Source organism: Coturnix japonica, chromosome 5, assembly GCF_001577835.2.
Source record: "Coturnix japonica isolate 7356 chromosome 5, Coturnix japonica 2.1, whole genome shotgun sequence".
In the NCBI taxonomy this organism is placed as follows: domain Eukaryota; kingdom Metazoa; phylum Chordata; class Aves; order Galliformes; family Phasianidae; genus Coturnix; species Coturnix japonica.
Window position 1 is genome coordinate 6,288,888 of NC_029520.1, and position 16,799 is coordinate 6,305,686.

General features: G+C 44.1%; 1 protein-coding gene across 1 annotated transcript in view; it reads left to right on the forward strand.

Moving 5' to 3' along the window:
• Window positions 1-12,562, forward strand: part of ABTB2 (ankyrin repeat and BTB domain containing 2) — a 125,987-nt gene extending 113,425 nt beyond the window's left edge. The window contains exons 8-17 of the mRNA XM_015863534.2: window positions 233-329; window positions 1,509-1,644; window positions 3,311-3,537; window positions 4,271-4,449; window positions 5,051-5,156; window positions 5,273-5,375; window positions 6,038-6,128; window positions 7,873-7,941; window positions 8,734-8,847; window positions 10,116-12,562. Coding sequence (XP_015719020.1) covers window positions 233-329; window positions 1,509-1,644; window positions 3,311-3,537; window positions 4,271-4,449; window positions 5,051-5,156; window positions 5,273-5,375; window positions 6,038-6,128; window positions 7,873-7,941; window positions 8,734-8,847; window positions 10,116-10,313 — 1,320 coding nt within the window. The 3' untranslated portion in view covers window positions 10,314-12,562. The remainder of the gene's footprint in view (window positions 1-232; window positions 330-1,508; window positions 1,645-3,310; window positions 3,538-4,270; window positions 4,450-5,050; window positions 5,157-5,272; window positions 5,376-6,037; window positions 6,129-7,872; window positions 7,942-8,733; window positions 8,848-10,115) is intronic.
• The last annotated feature ends 4,237 nt before the right edge of the window (window positions 12,563-16,799 follow it).

The window sequence follows — 16,799 nt, forward strand, 5'->3', positions numbered from 1 at the left end:
AAGAAAATAAATCTCTGAACTGACATTTGTGAAGAGGCTTTAGCCCTAGGATGATCAAAGACACACATGAGAAACTCGCCCTGCAAAAAGTCTTTTGCCTTTGAGATGTTCCCTTTGTGTGCATGCACGCATCATGAATCTTCTGGTTTTCTTCCTAGCACACAGCCTTTTCTGGTGTGCATCGCTGAACTGCTGTTTTCTCAAATCCTTGTTTTTAATGCATCTATTGCAGCTACTCTTGGATGCTGGTGCCCATGTTGAGGGCTCTGCTGTCAACAGTGGAGAAGACAACTACGCTGAGACCCCACTTCAACTGGCTTCAGCAGCAGGTAAGTTACGTGCAACCACGGCACGCTCTGTCTTTTGCTGTCACAAAATCAGCACTACTGATTGATGCCTGGCCCAGGGATCTGTAAAATGTGTTAGTATTTGCTCTGCACTGTGGTCTGCAGGTACTGTAAGATACAGCAAAGATACCAAAGGGGCAGCACTAGGTGCTAATCAGCATTTTTTTCTTTTTCATTTCTAAGCCACTAATATGAACTCAACCTGAGTTGGCAGTGACTGACAGCAATCATGTGCAACAGCTGATGGGCACTACATGAGTGCCCACTTCTGCCACTAGTACCAACTATTATCTCCTGCCAGCAGCCTCCATGCTTAGCTGAAACAGCTCCTCCTTTGCACAGGGCTCTGTGAAGAAACATAAAACAGCTACTGTCTAGCCTAGGCACGTCTTGGATCTAAATAACTTCCAGATGCAAAAATTAACAAGTTTAAATTCAGCCTGAGGAAAGAAAAACTGCTATATAAAGACATTTGTTTGATTAATTTATTAAAGATGGGTAAAATTCTGCATTTCTACCTAGCTCTGTAAAGATTTTAGCATTCTATCAACAAGTCTGTGCTAGTCTAAAAGTACCTGTTGTTTTTCAGCATGTAAGTTCTAGCTTTTTTTCCCCCTTTTATTTCTTTCTGCTTTATTTTTGTGCTTTCGTAAACACAAATCTCTGCCTTATCTGCTCCAAGCTTTACTGAAATGATAAAAAAATATGGCCTCCTCCCCCCATTCCATAGTGGAAGACACACATTGTGCAAGGTCTCTTGCCACCCCTCAATGCTGTATCTTATGAAAACAGTGGAAAAGAGCCCAGGTGAATGTGAACTGCACCAGTATACCTGTCTGCAAGGTGGAAGCCGTGGTCAGCAGCCCCCTTCTGGCCTTCTCCATTAACCTCACCCACCAACTGAACAGCAGAGGCTGCTTGTGTGCACTGGAAGTGCCAGACCAGTTTCTGCCTATAGCTAGTTGCACATTCTTTTGTCATTTAGCTGCTTTGTGACTCCATTCTTCTCAGATATGTCATGAAGCCTAACGCATGCTTACGGGGTGCTTTGAAAGCATTAGTTGGCAGCCTAAAAGCTGCTGGTATACTTTGTCTGATAACAGTCCTGAGTTACATTTCAGAAAATTAAGAGACGTGCTATTTCTGTTAATTGTTCCCTAGGGAACTACGAGTTGGTCAGCCTATTGCTAAGCAGAGGCGCCGATCCCCTCCTGAGTATGCTGGAAGTCAATGGCATGTCATCTTCACTTCATGAGGATATGAATTGTTTCAGTCATTCAGCTGCACACGGACACAGGTAAAGCTCCATTCGTGTTCAGGCAAAAAACCTCTTGTAAGGCTGACATGCTGTAGGTGTATTGCTTATCTTATGTCCAAATCCACAGGTGTGCAGTTCAGAAGATGGTGTTAAGGCTGTGTTGATAGCAACCATTTTTTTAAGCTCTGCTTAGTTTCTTTGATTATTCCAATTATGATGTAGGTAGTGCTGGGGGGGACTGATACTTTAAGCCAGTAGCTGTTTTCTGTTGCAGCCCTTTGAGGAAAAATAAAAAAATCATGCAAGATTTTCACAGATTAAATTCCACCTATGGGATAGCTGCAAAGATGATATTCATGATATTGAGACAGATTCCGATCATATTAAGAAGTGACAAAAATAAACAGCTACAGAATTCAGTTGAATGTATCACTGGTTTCTGGATGACCGGCCAAGAGATCAGTCACTGAAAAGCTAGACTAGGCTTTCTAACCCTGCTTGCAGGGTGGTTGTTTAGAAATAAGACATTATGTACAAACTCATCCAGAAATTCTTCAATTCCCAGAGAAATGTCAGCATAACGAGCCAATTAAAACAGGCTCATGCCGCCCACAGAGAGGGGCTGAGTTGATATCCAGGGGGCTCCTGCAGTGTTACCACACACCTTTATGGCAACGTGCTCAGTAGCAGCTACCTTGTTGGCACACGGATGTTCTTTAGAGCAGAGCCAAAAGCGCACCTCCAGGCATGCCACACATCTGGCTACACCAGGGAAAACATCCCAAGTTCAAATGAGGCCCAAACTCAGCAGAGCTGGAACAGCCTAATGCTGTTAGTTACAGTGTGAAACTACGGATCTGATCCCAACTCCGTTCCCCTCCCACAACCTGCTGTGACATCCAACCATACAAACTGAAATTCAAGGCTTATTCTCCAGGCCGATGGGAGAGGGTGATGGAAAGCCTGCAGTTCTGGTCACATGGAGTCGTGTGGGTGCAAGGAGAGCACCAGCTAGTGGCAGTGCGATGTCACAGCTGCGTGTCTGGGTGGACTAACAGGGATGAGGATGTCCGCTGCAGCTGTCTGCAGCTGTCTGCAGGGAGACCAATGATGCAAGCAGCCTAAAGTGGGTGTCTGGACACAGTAAAACCTTTCTTGTAACTTCTCGGTGAAATTCCAAACCAGAAGATTCTCCCTGGATTTAGTGAGGCAGAACTGTCTTTCTCTTTTTTTTTTTTTTTTTTATAATGGTTTCTATTCTATTTACTGGTACAGAAAGCAATGCTAACTAAAACAACAGTGCTGAAGTTGGTCAGTCAGGGAAACAGCAAGGGTTGTAGCAGTTATTACCACAGATAGAGATGGCAGAAGGAAGTGTGCTTCTAGAAGTGTGCCAAAGCGTAGGCTGCAATAAAAATCACTTTGCCCCAACCCTCTGAAGCATGCCCTGCTATTGCTAAGGTACAAGAGCATATTGCATTAATTTGTCCAGGCTATAGGGCCATCAATTTCTATCTTGTGGTGGGAGGAAGGAAAGAGTCTTAAATGCTGCTCTGTATCAGTGAAATGCCTGTCAAAGCCCAACTCTTTATTTGGGAAGATTTTCCATTTGCTAAGCCATACTTCTAAAATCAAATCACATCAGTCCTGCCTGAATTACTGCTATTTCATTTATTAATAAGCAATACTACTTGTTTCTCCTCAGGAACGTTCTGCGCAAGCTCCTGACCCAGCCCCAGCAACTGAAGGGAGATGTCCTCTCATTGGAAGAGATTTTGGCTGAGGGAGTGGAGAGTGACACCTCCAGCCAGGGCAGCTCCAATGAGGGCCAGGTGAAGTTATGTAAAACAAGAATGAAGGCTCTGCAAGAGGCCATGTATTATAGCGCTGAGCATGGCTATGTAGACATCACCATGGAGCTCAGAGGACTTGGTAAGGTGTTTTCCTCATTTATTTTTTAAGTCTTGTGCACACTCAGAAGTGAAGCTTTTTCCCCATTTCATTTGGACAAATGCCTGCAACCCCAAATGGAAATCTATCCTAAGTTTCTGGGAAACAGCTGTATGTAATTTTAAACAAGATTTAAGGCTTCTTACTAGTTTTTCAAATTCCCACTGATTTGGCATGTCCACTTCTGTTCCTAATAATCAAAAGCAAGGGGCATCTCTCTCCCTCACGTACGCTGTTTATAAGGCTAGCCCCTTTAATATAAAGGTAACATCAGGGGTTAAACTGATCTCATCTAGAGGTGAAAGAACAGATTTGATCTGAAGGCAGAAAAGAGCAGCTTTTCTTGTGGTTGACAGTAGACACACAAACTTCAAAGACCTCATGCTATGTGTAGGGTCAGGTATTCAAACAAGTTTAGTACAGATTTATTCTGTGGTTCTGACCAATGATGAATTGAAACACACAACAAGGAATCTTTGGACCCTAGCAATCAGCAAAAGGCCCTGGACCAGTTTACCAGACCTCTGCTGCTGTAGACAAGTCGCTTAATCTGTCAGTGACCCAGCTCAGTCACCTTTAATGACAAGACAAAAACGTATCTGCAATAGGTAAAGATCTACTTCAGTGCTAACACTTCAGTGTTATTACATGCTAACAGAGGTATCTACTCACTGTTCATTCTCTATTCATCACCTTTCTTTTGGTCTGGCTACAGGAGTCCCATGGAAGCTCCACGTGTGGATTGAATCGCTACGGACAACCTTCTACCAATCTCGCTATTCGGTTGTACAGACCCTCTTACGAGAATTCGTCACCATTAAGGAAGAAGACTATAATGAGGAACTGGTTAATGAAGGGTTACAGCTTATGTTTGAGATCCTCAAAACCAGCAAAGTAATCTTTAGTTTTGTAACAGTATCAAAATTAAGTGTTTGAGCCAGGTCTTTTGCTATTGTATAAGCCAGGACACATCAAACAGGAGCCAGTGCATATGCCAAGTACCTGTTACTGCAGTGTTAAGATGGCCCTGACAGCGTTTATCTACATTCATACACAGCCAAGTGACAGGGAATCATAAAAACAGCCCTCACAGTACTGACATTTATTTCTGTATCATTGAAAGCTATTCTGCTAAAAGTGCAGTTCAGCAAATGGATTTTGAAACCGTGCAAATGTAACAGTACCAGTACAGTACCAGGCAATTCAGGCTACCTCAGTAGTGTCTTCTAGGAGCTTTCTGAACAATGCTTTTGTTCAGCAACATTTTCCTTCTTTTCTCTCATAGCCTACCACTATCTCATGACAGAGGGCTGGCCTGTAAACTGTTGCTGAGAGCATTCTTTCAGAGTTCACTGTTAGATCATGTGCTGGTCCTTGTGTTTAGAGGCTGTTCTTAGGGGAGCAGTTGCTATAAGCCTTGAGAGAGCTGTTACAAAATGCTTGAAACTTTCTCAGATCAAAGTGCTGATTGTTATCTGTTCTATCCTCCTCACAGAATGATTCCATCAATCAGCAGCTCGCAACCATCTTCACCCATTGCTATGGCAGCAGTCCTATACCCAGTATTCCTGAAATCCGCAAGACACTGCCAGCTCGGCTCGGTAAGATGCTCACCCAAACACTGAAGCTTTTGTAATATTTCTTTTAAAGCACACACGGTTTCAAAAACAACCAAAAATCATCAAAAAACCTCATTCTCGTTTTCTTACCTTACCAGATCCTCACTTTCTAAACAATAAAGAAATGTCTGATGTGACTTTCTTAGTGGAAGGAAAGCTGTTTTATGCACACAAAGTCCTGCTGGTTACTGCTTCTAACAGGTAAACAACTCACTTTCTACAGCTCTATATCTAATATAAAAGGAAGCTCTGGCCCCTCTTTATTTTTTTTGTGACTAATTCTTAATCACTCACTGCAGTAATGCAGCTGCTGAGGATATGGACTGCAGAAATAATTCAGGGCTGCAGGAGCAATCTCTAACATATTTGCTAATGTTAAGTACACAGCATAAAGATGAGTTTTTCTAGCCATTCAGTTTTTCCTAGTCATTCCTATACGTGTTAAGGAAGTCCTGGGCTGCTCTGACATGGACTGACCAGTAATAACTCCTAGAAACCAGTGCAGTAGTTGGGAGTGCACAGACCCAGGCATTCCACACCTTTCTAATTACCCCCCTCAGTTTCCTAGCTAGAGCCACAATTGTTCCACGTTTCAGCCATGGTTGGTATGCACATATATCTCTCTCACTGGCAAAATAAGTGTTTTCAACTATTATGACATGGGATTGAAGGAGATGTGTGCAATTTACTGGTTAATTTGCCCCTGAAGTTCCAAAACAATTATCTTTAGATTAAAAGAAATGTGTCAGTTGTCAGCTTAAAAATGGTAACAAAGGAAGCTCTTTCACCTTGCTTATGCTGTTTGTCAGAAGGCAATGGGTGTGTGAAGTAATAATACAGAAATCTGTTAAAATTATTCTCAGGTTTAAGACTCTGATGACCAATAAAACGGAACATGACAGCCACGGAAGCAAGACTGTTGAAATTAGCGATATGAAATACAATATTTTCAAGGTATGTAGCATATCCCACCTCTTCTTTACTCATCATCTTCTCACGTACTGGGAAAGCTGCAAGGGCCAGACTTAATCTACAACTAGAGATGGGTTTAAATTCAACCTCTGTATTTCATGAGTCTGATTTCTGTCTAAAGCTTTTCAGCTAGGACTAAATCCAAACAGAAACTTACAGCTTACATTTTTATAGTCTCACTAGACAACTGGCTCTTCCATAGAGCTGGCAAAACATTCTTCACTTACTTGTAAAAGGTTCCTGAGCAAATCTCATGTTCTTTTAACCAAAAGGTAAGGTTACTTGCAGGCAGACTACCAGGCTTCATATTAATTCAAATCACGTTATCAGAAATTAGTGACATCCTTTTCAAGAAAGGCTCAAAATCAAGAATTTCACTTCACTTTTATGACATTTCTGGGTCTAATGGGCCTAAAATTCATGATGTAGATAAAGATGGTTACTTAGCACATACCCAAGGACAAAAACAAGCAGAGAAGTGTGCCAGTTAAGTTATTCCAGGTTTCCAGGTCTGCACTTCACATTTGGATGAAAGGTACAAAACAGAGAAATCTAAAGTGCAGAATGGGTTTTGTAATTGCTTCCCAACAGAGCTGAGCTCTTTCTATGATGCATACAAAGCTGCGATTCAGCAGTAACATCACCTCACATTGAGAGAATGGAAGGTGCCTGTTGGAACATCTTGGTCCTAATTGAAAGGGGCTATAGAAGTTTGGATGCCATCTATCCAACACCAAACTATGCAGCTCCGGAAGTAACAAAAAGTGAAATAGAATCAAGGGAATTAAATAAACATCCCTAACAAATTTTTACATCAAAAGGTTTCTGAAGATGAAACTTCTGCTTCACTTAAGAGTGCAACTAATAAAAAAAGAGGTAAAACAATGTGAATACTTCCTGAAGCTATATGATGTGATGGTAAATAAAATCAGGCTAGTTAAACAGGTTCTGACATTCTACAGTAATCTCAATTACAGTACTCAGAGGATGGGACAGCAAACTGGATCACTGGAGCTCTAGTTTCTGTTCAGGGCTCTGCTGGAAAGCAGCTTGCCTTCCCTGTGCTCGCATTGCTCAAATAAGAAAGCTTTACAAGTACAAGCTTAATTTTGTTACCACTGCTGTCAGAAGTAGTAAGCACAGCATGCATCCATACCTGCTTGCACAGTATAAGAGCAGGGGAGTGTCTTCCCTTTCCAATACCAAACTGAGCTGTTCCCTAAATATGGCTGTCCTGGTTTAGCTGGGGTGCGCATATGGAGATCAAAGAGCCATTGCTGCAAACAATTAGGCATTTTCCTCCTGCCCCAATGGGGGTGGGGGATGAGGCTGGAAGCTGATTAGAAGCACAGCAGGGGAGGCAAGTGGCTGGGGGGTCCCTGCAACACACATGCTCATGGCATGGCAGACTCAGTGCTCCAGCTAGCTGGCAGCTGTGTGACCAGCCTGCGAGGCTTTACCAAACAAGAAGGTTTTTACAAGGATGTTCATATCGGAGACATGCTATCACACAGCTTAAAAACTTCAGTAGGGCCCCCTTCAAAGCCTGAGAAGAAATAAGTATTAGAAGGCAGCAAACTTACAACAGCAGAAAAAGAGCCAAGTGGAGACTGGAGCCAGCACATTATGTGATCCCTGTCTGCTCAGGAAGGGGAGGTGCAGTCATTCACAGCCCCCTGTGACTTCAGTGATAACAGCTTCACGGCTGGCCTTCTTCCCATTCCAGATGCTGATGCAGTACTTATACTATGGAGGAACAGAATCCATGGAAATTCCCACCACTGATATCTTAGAGGTGAGAGTATTTTCTTCTAAACTTGCTAAGTGCACCAGGACATAAACAGGTTTTGAAAGGCAAAAACAAGGAGCTAACAGCAAGCTTGCAATCCAAGAGTAGAGAAGTTTAGAGATTCAGTGTAGCTGCTTGGAAAGGATAATTAGCAATTATTTGAGATTATGTCCACAAGATGCAAGGGGGAAAAAAAACAACAACACACCACTGCAGTGCTTTCAGTACTAGAGCAGGGTGAAACCTTCCTCTACAGGTTCTCCTCTCTGCACTGGGAGAAGGAAGGTGGCAGCAATAAAGCTGTGCAGCATTTATGGTGGGGCACAGAGATGGCGTAGCTGATGCCACAGCTCTGCTGCCTGCAGCAAGCCAAACAGCAAGGGGCTTAAAGATCACAGAGAAGCAAGTGAAACAAGCGGAATTTCTGCAGCACTACTTACGATTCAGCAAAGATCAGACTAAGAGCACTTGCCCGTTACAAATGGGCCCTCTTACAATAATGCTGTTTAGTCACAAGTGGTCTGGTGAGATTGAAGTTCACTGCTAAAGACTATGCACAGCTGTTCCACTTTGTTTTGAGAAAAGGGGGTGTTCAGCAGTCTAGGTCTTGTCTGTCATAGTGACAAAAGGCAGCACCAATGCAGGAGAAACAAGCCTGTGCTAGTGGCCTTTCTGCTCCTTCGTGAGGACTGAGCCATTAAACGAGGCAGTCACAAAGTGTTCAGAGAAGAGATCGTCAGTTGTCTGTCCACGTTCCCTAACTCTTTCAAGGCTCACGAGCTTCTCTCCTCCTAATAGCTGTTGTCGGCTGCCAGCCTGTTTCAACTGGACGGCCTCCAGAGACACTGTGAAATCCTCTGTGCCCAGACGATCAGCATGGAAAACTCTGTTAGCATCTATAAATATGCAAAGGTACATGCCAAACTGTCTTATTTGAGAATCACAATGAAGCAGCAGTCTCATTTCAGTGACTAAATATAATGGGTGTAGAATAGGTACCTGCTATGCTGGTAACTGCCCCAGCCACAACCGCAAATGAGATGATGTATTACGTTTCAGCCTGTGAAGTTCTACACAACACTAGTATGTTTTTCCATCCAAAGCAATCATGTATGAAATCGATGAGAGATCCCTACAGAGCTGTGTAGAGATGACTTGGGGTGCTGAAACAGCAACATCATTCAGCAAAGCCTGAGAGATTCACATTCTCAGAGCAGCAGAGGCACTTGGTACTGCAATTAAGCAGAAACCTTTATATCAAACAACCCAACCTACATTATCAGTAAAATCATTGAGGAAGCAGCTGCCATTCCCACAAGTTTGTCAGACACAGGATCAGATCCCTTAAAAGACAAGCAGAAGTATTAGGGGCAGTGATGTGCACCCTTGTTAGCCCATTGTGGTGCATGGATTTGATTTGTTGCCTGGCTATCATGCTTGGCCTTTCCCCCCCTCCAACCCCCACGGAACTCAGGCTGGTCCATTTTACAGCCTAAAATTTAACTTTATGGAACAGTAGAGAGGTGGAAAGGACCATTCTTCCCTTGCCTTTAGTACTTTTCATTAAATAACTATTTGCACAAAGCTCCCAGAACCCCAGTGTGTGTACACAGTGCTTCCAAGTACTGAACACTTCATTTTTCTTCTGTTACCTGGCTGCCCCCAGCAGCTCTGAAGGTAAGGAAACTGGATCACAGCCAGACTGCCCCTCTACCATGTTTCAGAAGAGCAAAATCCCTATTTTCCTACAGTCACCTCCTTTCTCTAGCAGAACCATATTTCCTATTGCCACAAGTTGTGCTAACCATCTGGCAATGCGTTACTTTACATTGTGGCACGCACTCCTTGCCTGCACAGCAGAGCAGGTACCTTGGCCACCTCATCAGGCAGCTGCTCTCCTCCTTTAAGAGGAAGCGACTGGTCTGCAGGCCCCGTGGCTCTGCCAGCAGCAGGCCACCAGGGGAAGAAATTAAACAAAGCTTAAATGCCTCTCTGCTCACACCTGTGCCTGCAAAAAGCATCAAAAGAAATCACCAGTCATCACTGGTCCTTCCAGAATTCTTTTCCATAGTCATTACTGTTGTTTTTTTAATCTCAGAAAACACTGGAAATGAAATTAGGCCCAGGCACGTTCTGTAGGTCTGTGACATAAAGAGCTAACTGACTGTACTCTTCTGCAGATTCATAACGCACCTGAACTAGCAGCTTTTTGTGAAGGCTTCTTCCTCAAACATATGAGCTCTCTTCTAGAGCAGGACTCATTCAGACAGCTGATCTACAGCAGGAACAGCAAAGTGCAAGGCTTGGACCCTCTGCGGGACTTGCAGGCAACCCTGGCTGGCCGCCTGCATTCTGTGTATGTCACCTCAAGGGTGTGAAGCAGGAACAAGGCTGTGTCGGAAGCACTGGTTCAAACTGCACAGGGACACGACCTCAAGCAGAGCTGAGGCTTTCCTGTCTGCCTTCTGGAGTCATCAGTTCTTGCTGGAAGTCCCCTACAACAGATGCCCCATCAGCAAGGGGGGGGTGCCTCGTCCCACTGAAGGAGGGGAGCTGGCTTCTCTGTGCTACTACTGTCAGAGCTACACTGTGTGAACAGTGTGATCAAGAACGGGGGATGCAAGCAAAGAACTCCAACTGAAAACATCAATGCTGCCATTCAAACAAAGTACAATGCAGGCCTGGTAGAGAAGTGAGGCAATTTACCTAGATCTAACACCTAATATGTAGTCTTAAGCATCCGTCTACATACCACAATGGCCACCGAGTTCATATGTGTAGATACTTTACTTGTAGAAAGGCTGCATAGAAGGAGTATTCTAATCCTATGGACCACTGCCCATTCAACAAGTCATCAGTCTGAACACAGAAGCTGATGTACGCAGACCCCTTCACTGCAGTAATAAACACCAGTTTCCACACATGGCAGGAGACTCTGGCATAAGTTTTCCCCTGAACTGTTTGCACCTTGAGGGAGAAATTGTGTAGATGTATGAGGCTGAGTAGGAACTACTAACTCTGGAATTACACTCTTCACACCTAATATGAAGATCCAAGCTGGGGCAGGGAGGGAAGAAAGCCTTTTACAATACGGTTTCACTGTGCTAAATGTTTAATCTGGATCCAATTTGAGAGGAAAAAGTACTGTCTACCCTTTCACAGTAAAGGTTTGATAGCCCAATTCACTGTTACCTTAAAAACATGTTTGTGAACATTATCTGCAAGACCTGACATCACAAGAGATACTTTCTAAAAGACTCAGGTGTAGAAGCAGCTATCGCTAAGCTGAAAAACTGTCTGATAGCATAAATAAGCAATAAAACTCTCCCCAGAAGTATGAGAAACATACAGCTTGATGCTTTGTTCTCTCTCTGGAGAGAAGCTGGGGATACAAGCTCTGAAATCAAGTCTCTGCCTCCACATCCTCATCCATGGGGTGATGTTTCCACTACCTCAGGGAAGACCGTGCACAGCTCAATGCTGACTGCTGCCTCGAGGTAGGCTGCGCTCTGACATTTGGGCTGCAGCACTTATACAAGATGCCTCAACCGAAATACTCAAGATTCACCTTTTTTCCTTGCTCACAGCAGATAAATGTTTCTGTTCAGAAAGACCTTGCGCTAAACATTCTCCTAGTTGACTTAAGTGGAAGGAAACAGTTCAAGATGCGGTTTAGTGTCTGAGGTCACTTATCTTTCTCCTTTTAAATAAGAAGCTGGTTAGTTGTATACAGCCACACACCTTGCTCTCACCAACCTTCTGCTGTTCCCCTGATCTCTGTAAGCACCCTCCAAAAGTAAATACTAAGATGTGCTCATTGGCTACAGGTGGATGAAGGAGAAGAGAAAGCAACACTTCAAGGTGGGAAACTACCACTTAAAAAATCCAACAATTTATAGTGTAACTAAGCACACTGGTAGAGGTAGGCTCAACTGGGCACAAGCTCCACTGCAAGGTGTGGAAGTGGTTTAAATAGATGGAGAATGAACCATAGCATCCCTAAATTCACCAAAGCCTGCCATCCCTGCTTTCCTGAGGGGTTTGCATCACAGGCACAATGCACGCAAGGAGAACCATCAGCCTACAATCAGTCATCTGACAGACATGCTGGTCAGAGCACACACACCAATTTGTGTACACATCCACTTTTGAAGATCACCAGCTTCAGTAACCCTATTTATTACCAGAAAGCCATAAAGATGCTACAAAATTATCACTGTTCTGCCTGAAAACCACCACAAATGGCCCTATCTTGGAAGGTATTTTCAAGCAGCTGCTCCAGCTATCTGTACAAAAATGTAGGTCCTCTTTTGTTGCTGTAATATTACAATGCTTTGTTAATTGTACATTCCTGTTGTCATTTATGTAAATGTACCGGGATTTTATTAACAACGTAATTTTAAAATACAGAGCTGCTGTTATTTATTCCGCTTCTCTAACAACGACAAAAACGTATTTTAAAACTTCTGTGGAAAAGGCAGTTGCACTTCTACCACCTTGCATCGCTTTGGTATACGTACCTAACTTGCTGCTTCAAAGCAAGGGATAAAGAGGCATTCATTCCCCTGTCCTGGGTTCACACTTTATTTTGGTGTAATAAATGAAACTTGCGTTTTTCCTTGCTCAAGAGACGTTTACCTGGGTGCCCTTCATTGAAAAGAAGCAGTTGTGAAAGAAAAACCCTAATTCTGGGATTCTTCTCCTACACATTTCAGTCAGACCTCGGGACTTAAAGGTCTGACCCACTCCACTCTAACAGTAACAAAGAAGAGGTGATGGAGCAGGGAACGCTTCTTATGTCACGCCCCTGGCACCCACAAGGCTGGGATTGCTCTGACAGGTGTAGGTGGCTGCTGTTTTGTTCTGGTGGTAGCAGGACTCATTCCAGAGCACAGTGTTTGAAGAGCACACAGGCAACCACCTGCAGTCAGGTAAGCAGCAGCACAGGGAGCCCTCCTGAACCCTGGCCACAAGTGTCACCCACACACAGCTTTCCCCAGAGACAGAGGCTAAGGAGACAGCCACAGCTGCATGGGTTTCATCCCTAACAATCAGATGACAAAGCCAGTGATTTCAGCAATGACCAAGAACAGAATACCTGAATGGAAAGCTGCTAGACACACTCACAATCTCTTCCTCTTATTGTACTCATCAAAAATAGTGGCTTGCTATAACCAGGCTGCAAAGAGCAAGGGCATTTACTCATCTGTGAAGTCAGATGTACAGAGGTTTCTTTCTGCTGACAGCAAGAATTTGACCCAGAAATAACTATTTCTTTCCCTCTCTAAGTCTGCCCCATAAATCTTTCAGCCCCCTGCAGTGTTCGGATAATGCCTGAACTGTAACTCTGGATTTAGCATTACCCTGCAGGAGGACTCAAATACTTTGCTTCTTAGAACACCAATTCTAAGGACTTCAGAATTGAAGCCATTAATACAGCCAGAACAAGCGTGCAGCTGTCGAGGACCCATTAATGGTTCTTTCCTTCAATTTCTCAGCACACACCTAAACAAAGGGCGCTGTGCAGCACACCTCTCTGCTGAGGCAAGACCAGAAATCCAGTTCTACAGTAAATGAGCTTCGCAAGCAGTTCTAAGCATATGATTGATGTGATCTAAAAGCATACTGCTGGGAATGATGCACAAGGGATGCTTTCTTTTGTACTGCACCAGTACAACCAGTGCAAATCCTGACTTGTTCTCAAGAGTCATAGCAGACAAAGATCTAAGATTCCCTTTGGAGCACTTCTGCTCTAGAAAGTAGATTAAACAGAATTTTTTCATCTAACTAGTTGCACACACCTCTATTTTACGCAGTACTGCCTTTGGAGTCCTAGAACACGTTGGTGCAAAACTTTGCACTGGTCATAGTTGTACGGTTTCACAGAGCAGAGGAAATAGCACTTATACACCTGCCTGAACACTTGGAGAGACAAATAAAACCTCTCTACTTTATGATAAGCCCTTACACAGCAGGTAAGCACCAGTGAATGTAGCACTGCTACCAACTGGCCTTCTGCCCTCCCCAAACACTGTGCAAGCAACCAGATACTGCTTCGTGCACCTGCTGTAACAGACACAGCCAGGGGAACACGAGAGGAGAGTGGCAACTCCTTTGAGGAATGGGGGCTGTAAGCTGCTGCCTCCACTGCTGGTGACAGAGGATGCAAAAGGTAGATTTGGCTCCCCCCAGAGGTTCTGAGTAAAAGGGATCCACTGGTGCACAGCAAATATAGTATACTGCTCTCAGTACTATTTGCCCATGCAGAAGGACAAACAAACAAACAAACAAAAAACCCACAAAGCTGCTGTTGCATGATGAAAAAAATCACAGCACAAGCAAGGAAAATGGCCTTACTGGTATGGGTTGGCACAGTTTCAGAACTAGAGCCATTTCCAGTCCCAGAGCTGCCTGTTTTCCTACTGCTCATAACTAGAAAGCAAGCCAGCTCAAAGCCATTCCTGCCCTCAGTCGGAAGGGTCCAAGCCCATGGCTTCACAAACCACTCACAGGACAGGCAATACAGAATATTACACAGCTCAGCTCTGCCTCCAGTGCCAGCTCAGCCATGAGGGTACAGCTGTGTTTCCACATTCAGCCTTTGCACTTCACAACCACCTTTACCTTCCAAACCACTCACAGGAGCAGTAGCACAGCCGTGGGAGCTCACCCTCCACCCACAATATAAAGCCAGCTCCCAGCAGCAGGGAAGGTCCTCAGCTTCATTGCTTTCACTTCCTCCCAGATACCTCACAGAGGTCAGCTCCTTCCAGCTGTCAAAACAGCTCATGGGCTCCAGCGAGCAGGATGATTCCACTGACAACTAGGTCACAGCTACCCACCACCTGCAGGTTGCTGCTCACTAAACGTGGCTTTTCCTCTCGCTACCAATTAGCCCCAGCACTCTGTCACCGCAGGCAAACAAGCTGGTGTGAGCACAGGAGAGAGCTGATGTACAGCAACATGCCAGGCACTCGATCAGCAGCCTGGGAGCAAGGTTAAAAATCTTTAAGCTGACCTGGTGTGTTTAAAACAGCCTGAAATGCTATAGCATCTGGTTACAGTTGTCCAAGAAACTGTCCCCAGCACAGGAAACATGGACCATAGAGAGCCAAGGGGGCTCTGCCTTCAGGTACAAGCACACACTGTGACAACAGCCCACTTCAGACTTCTTCGCACATACATCCCCTCTGTGCCCTGGTACAGAAGTAACATGATCTCAGTCAGAGGGAAACTTATTGTGACGAAGCAAACAAAAACAAAACAGACCGTAACATCTGGAGATGCAGAACCCCTTCCCTTCTCAGCTTCCATGCTGTGTGACAGCTTGCTGCACCTCAGCTACTGAAGGGACAGACAGGTAGCCCTGCCCTGCTGCTGGAGCACATCCACCTGGCCCTTCCTCCAGCTGGGATTATAACCCAGTTCATTTGAGCTAAAGCACAGACAGAGGAAAATAAAATGTGGTTTGACCAGAGTTGGTAAAATAGAATTTAAAAAGAAAAAATAAAACCACCTCTCTCACTTATTTTAGAAAGTGAGATCTTTTTTCCATTTTGCTGTTCAAAGAGCAATTGACAGGCAGAGGAATCCAAGAAGCTGCCAGGAATCACAGTGTATACGGAAAACTTGAAGAAGAACGGTTCAGCTCTGAATAAAGTCATTTTAGTAGGAATAGCATAATTCTGATCCAGTACAACTCCCAGTCTGGCACGGAGGGGCACAGTCATTAATAACACCCGAGAAGTGCAAGTACAAACACAAAGCTCAAAGCCCTCAAGTCCTTCCCTCCAGCTAAAGGATAAACTCACAGGTAACAGAGCAAATATGACTGCAGCCCACAACAGACAGCAAGCATGAGAGACAGCTGAACACAGATGCTGCTAAATAGTAAAATCCTCATTTGCGTGAAGAATCCATTTTAATTTTGCCTACTACCTTCTATTTTGACTTAGGAGTTACAAGAAGCTTTGCTGGACTACATGAATACGTTCACCGATCACCTCCTCACTACTGGCAGAACACGCCAGTTTCCTATTTTATGTCACAGTACTCATTAGTAAAGGTTGGCAGAACTTGGCTTAAGGAGGAAAAAAAAGCATACAAGGAGACATGACAGGATCACCTTTCTTACATCCTCACCTCTATTTCAGAAAGCATCCTACACCTCCCTCCCAGATCTCTGAGCACCCCTGGACTTAGGCTCAGAAATTACTTGTTTCTTCCCCACTGCCAGTCTGGCTCCTGCATCAATAAGTAAATGTACCTTCCCCAAGACAGTGCCAATAAAACACACAGCCAAGTTGTTACAGGCACTTGCAGCCTACCAGCATGAGACCGTATTTCCTGAAACAACCTCCACCTCCCTCCAGTTCCAGGCATCGGAACAGCTTTGTATCATAACCACAGATAAAAGAGTGGTCCACTGAGCTGTGCAGGTCACAGCTCTGGTACAGTCACAGCAGAAGCAAAGGACAGTCAAACAATTCCCGAGCCTTAACAACATGCAGATAACTATTAAAAATCCCCTTAAAGATAAAAAATGAAGGCTTAAGTAGAACCAGAGTATAGCAGTACTCATAAGATATATGTTGTAATTCACACCACTTTGACGTTTTAAGAAATTGATGTTTTCTTACCACAAAAGTTTAACATGCAATAAAAAGAAAGCATTCTGATACCATCATCTGCACCCAGAGCAGAACACTACCACCTACATGAACAAACCAACAATCCACACAGAATCCAATTAAACTGCTGGTGTCACATCAATGCTACGTTTTGGTGTGCTTTGAAGGGACTCTACAAGCCTCAAAAGCTTTCTCCTGCAGCCTGTTAGAATGCTGCTGCATCTCTCAAAGCAG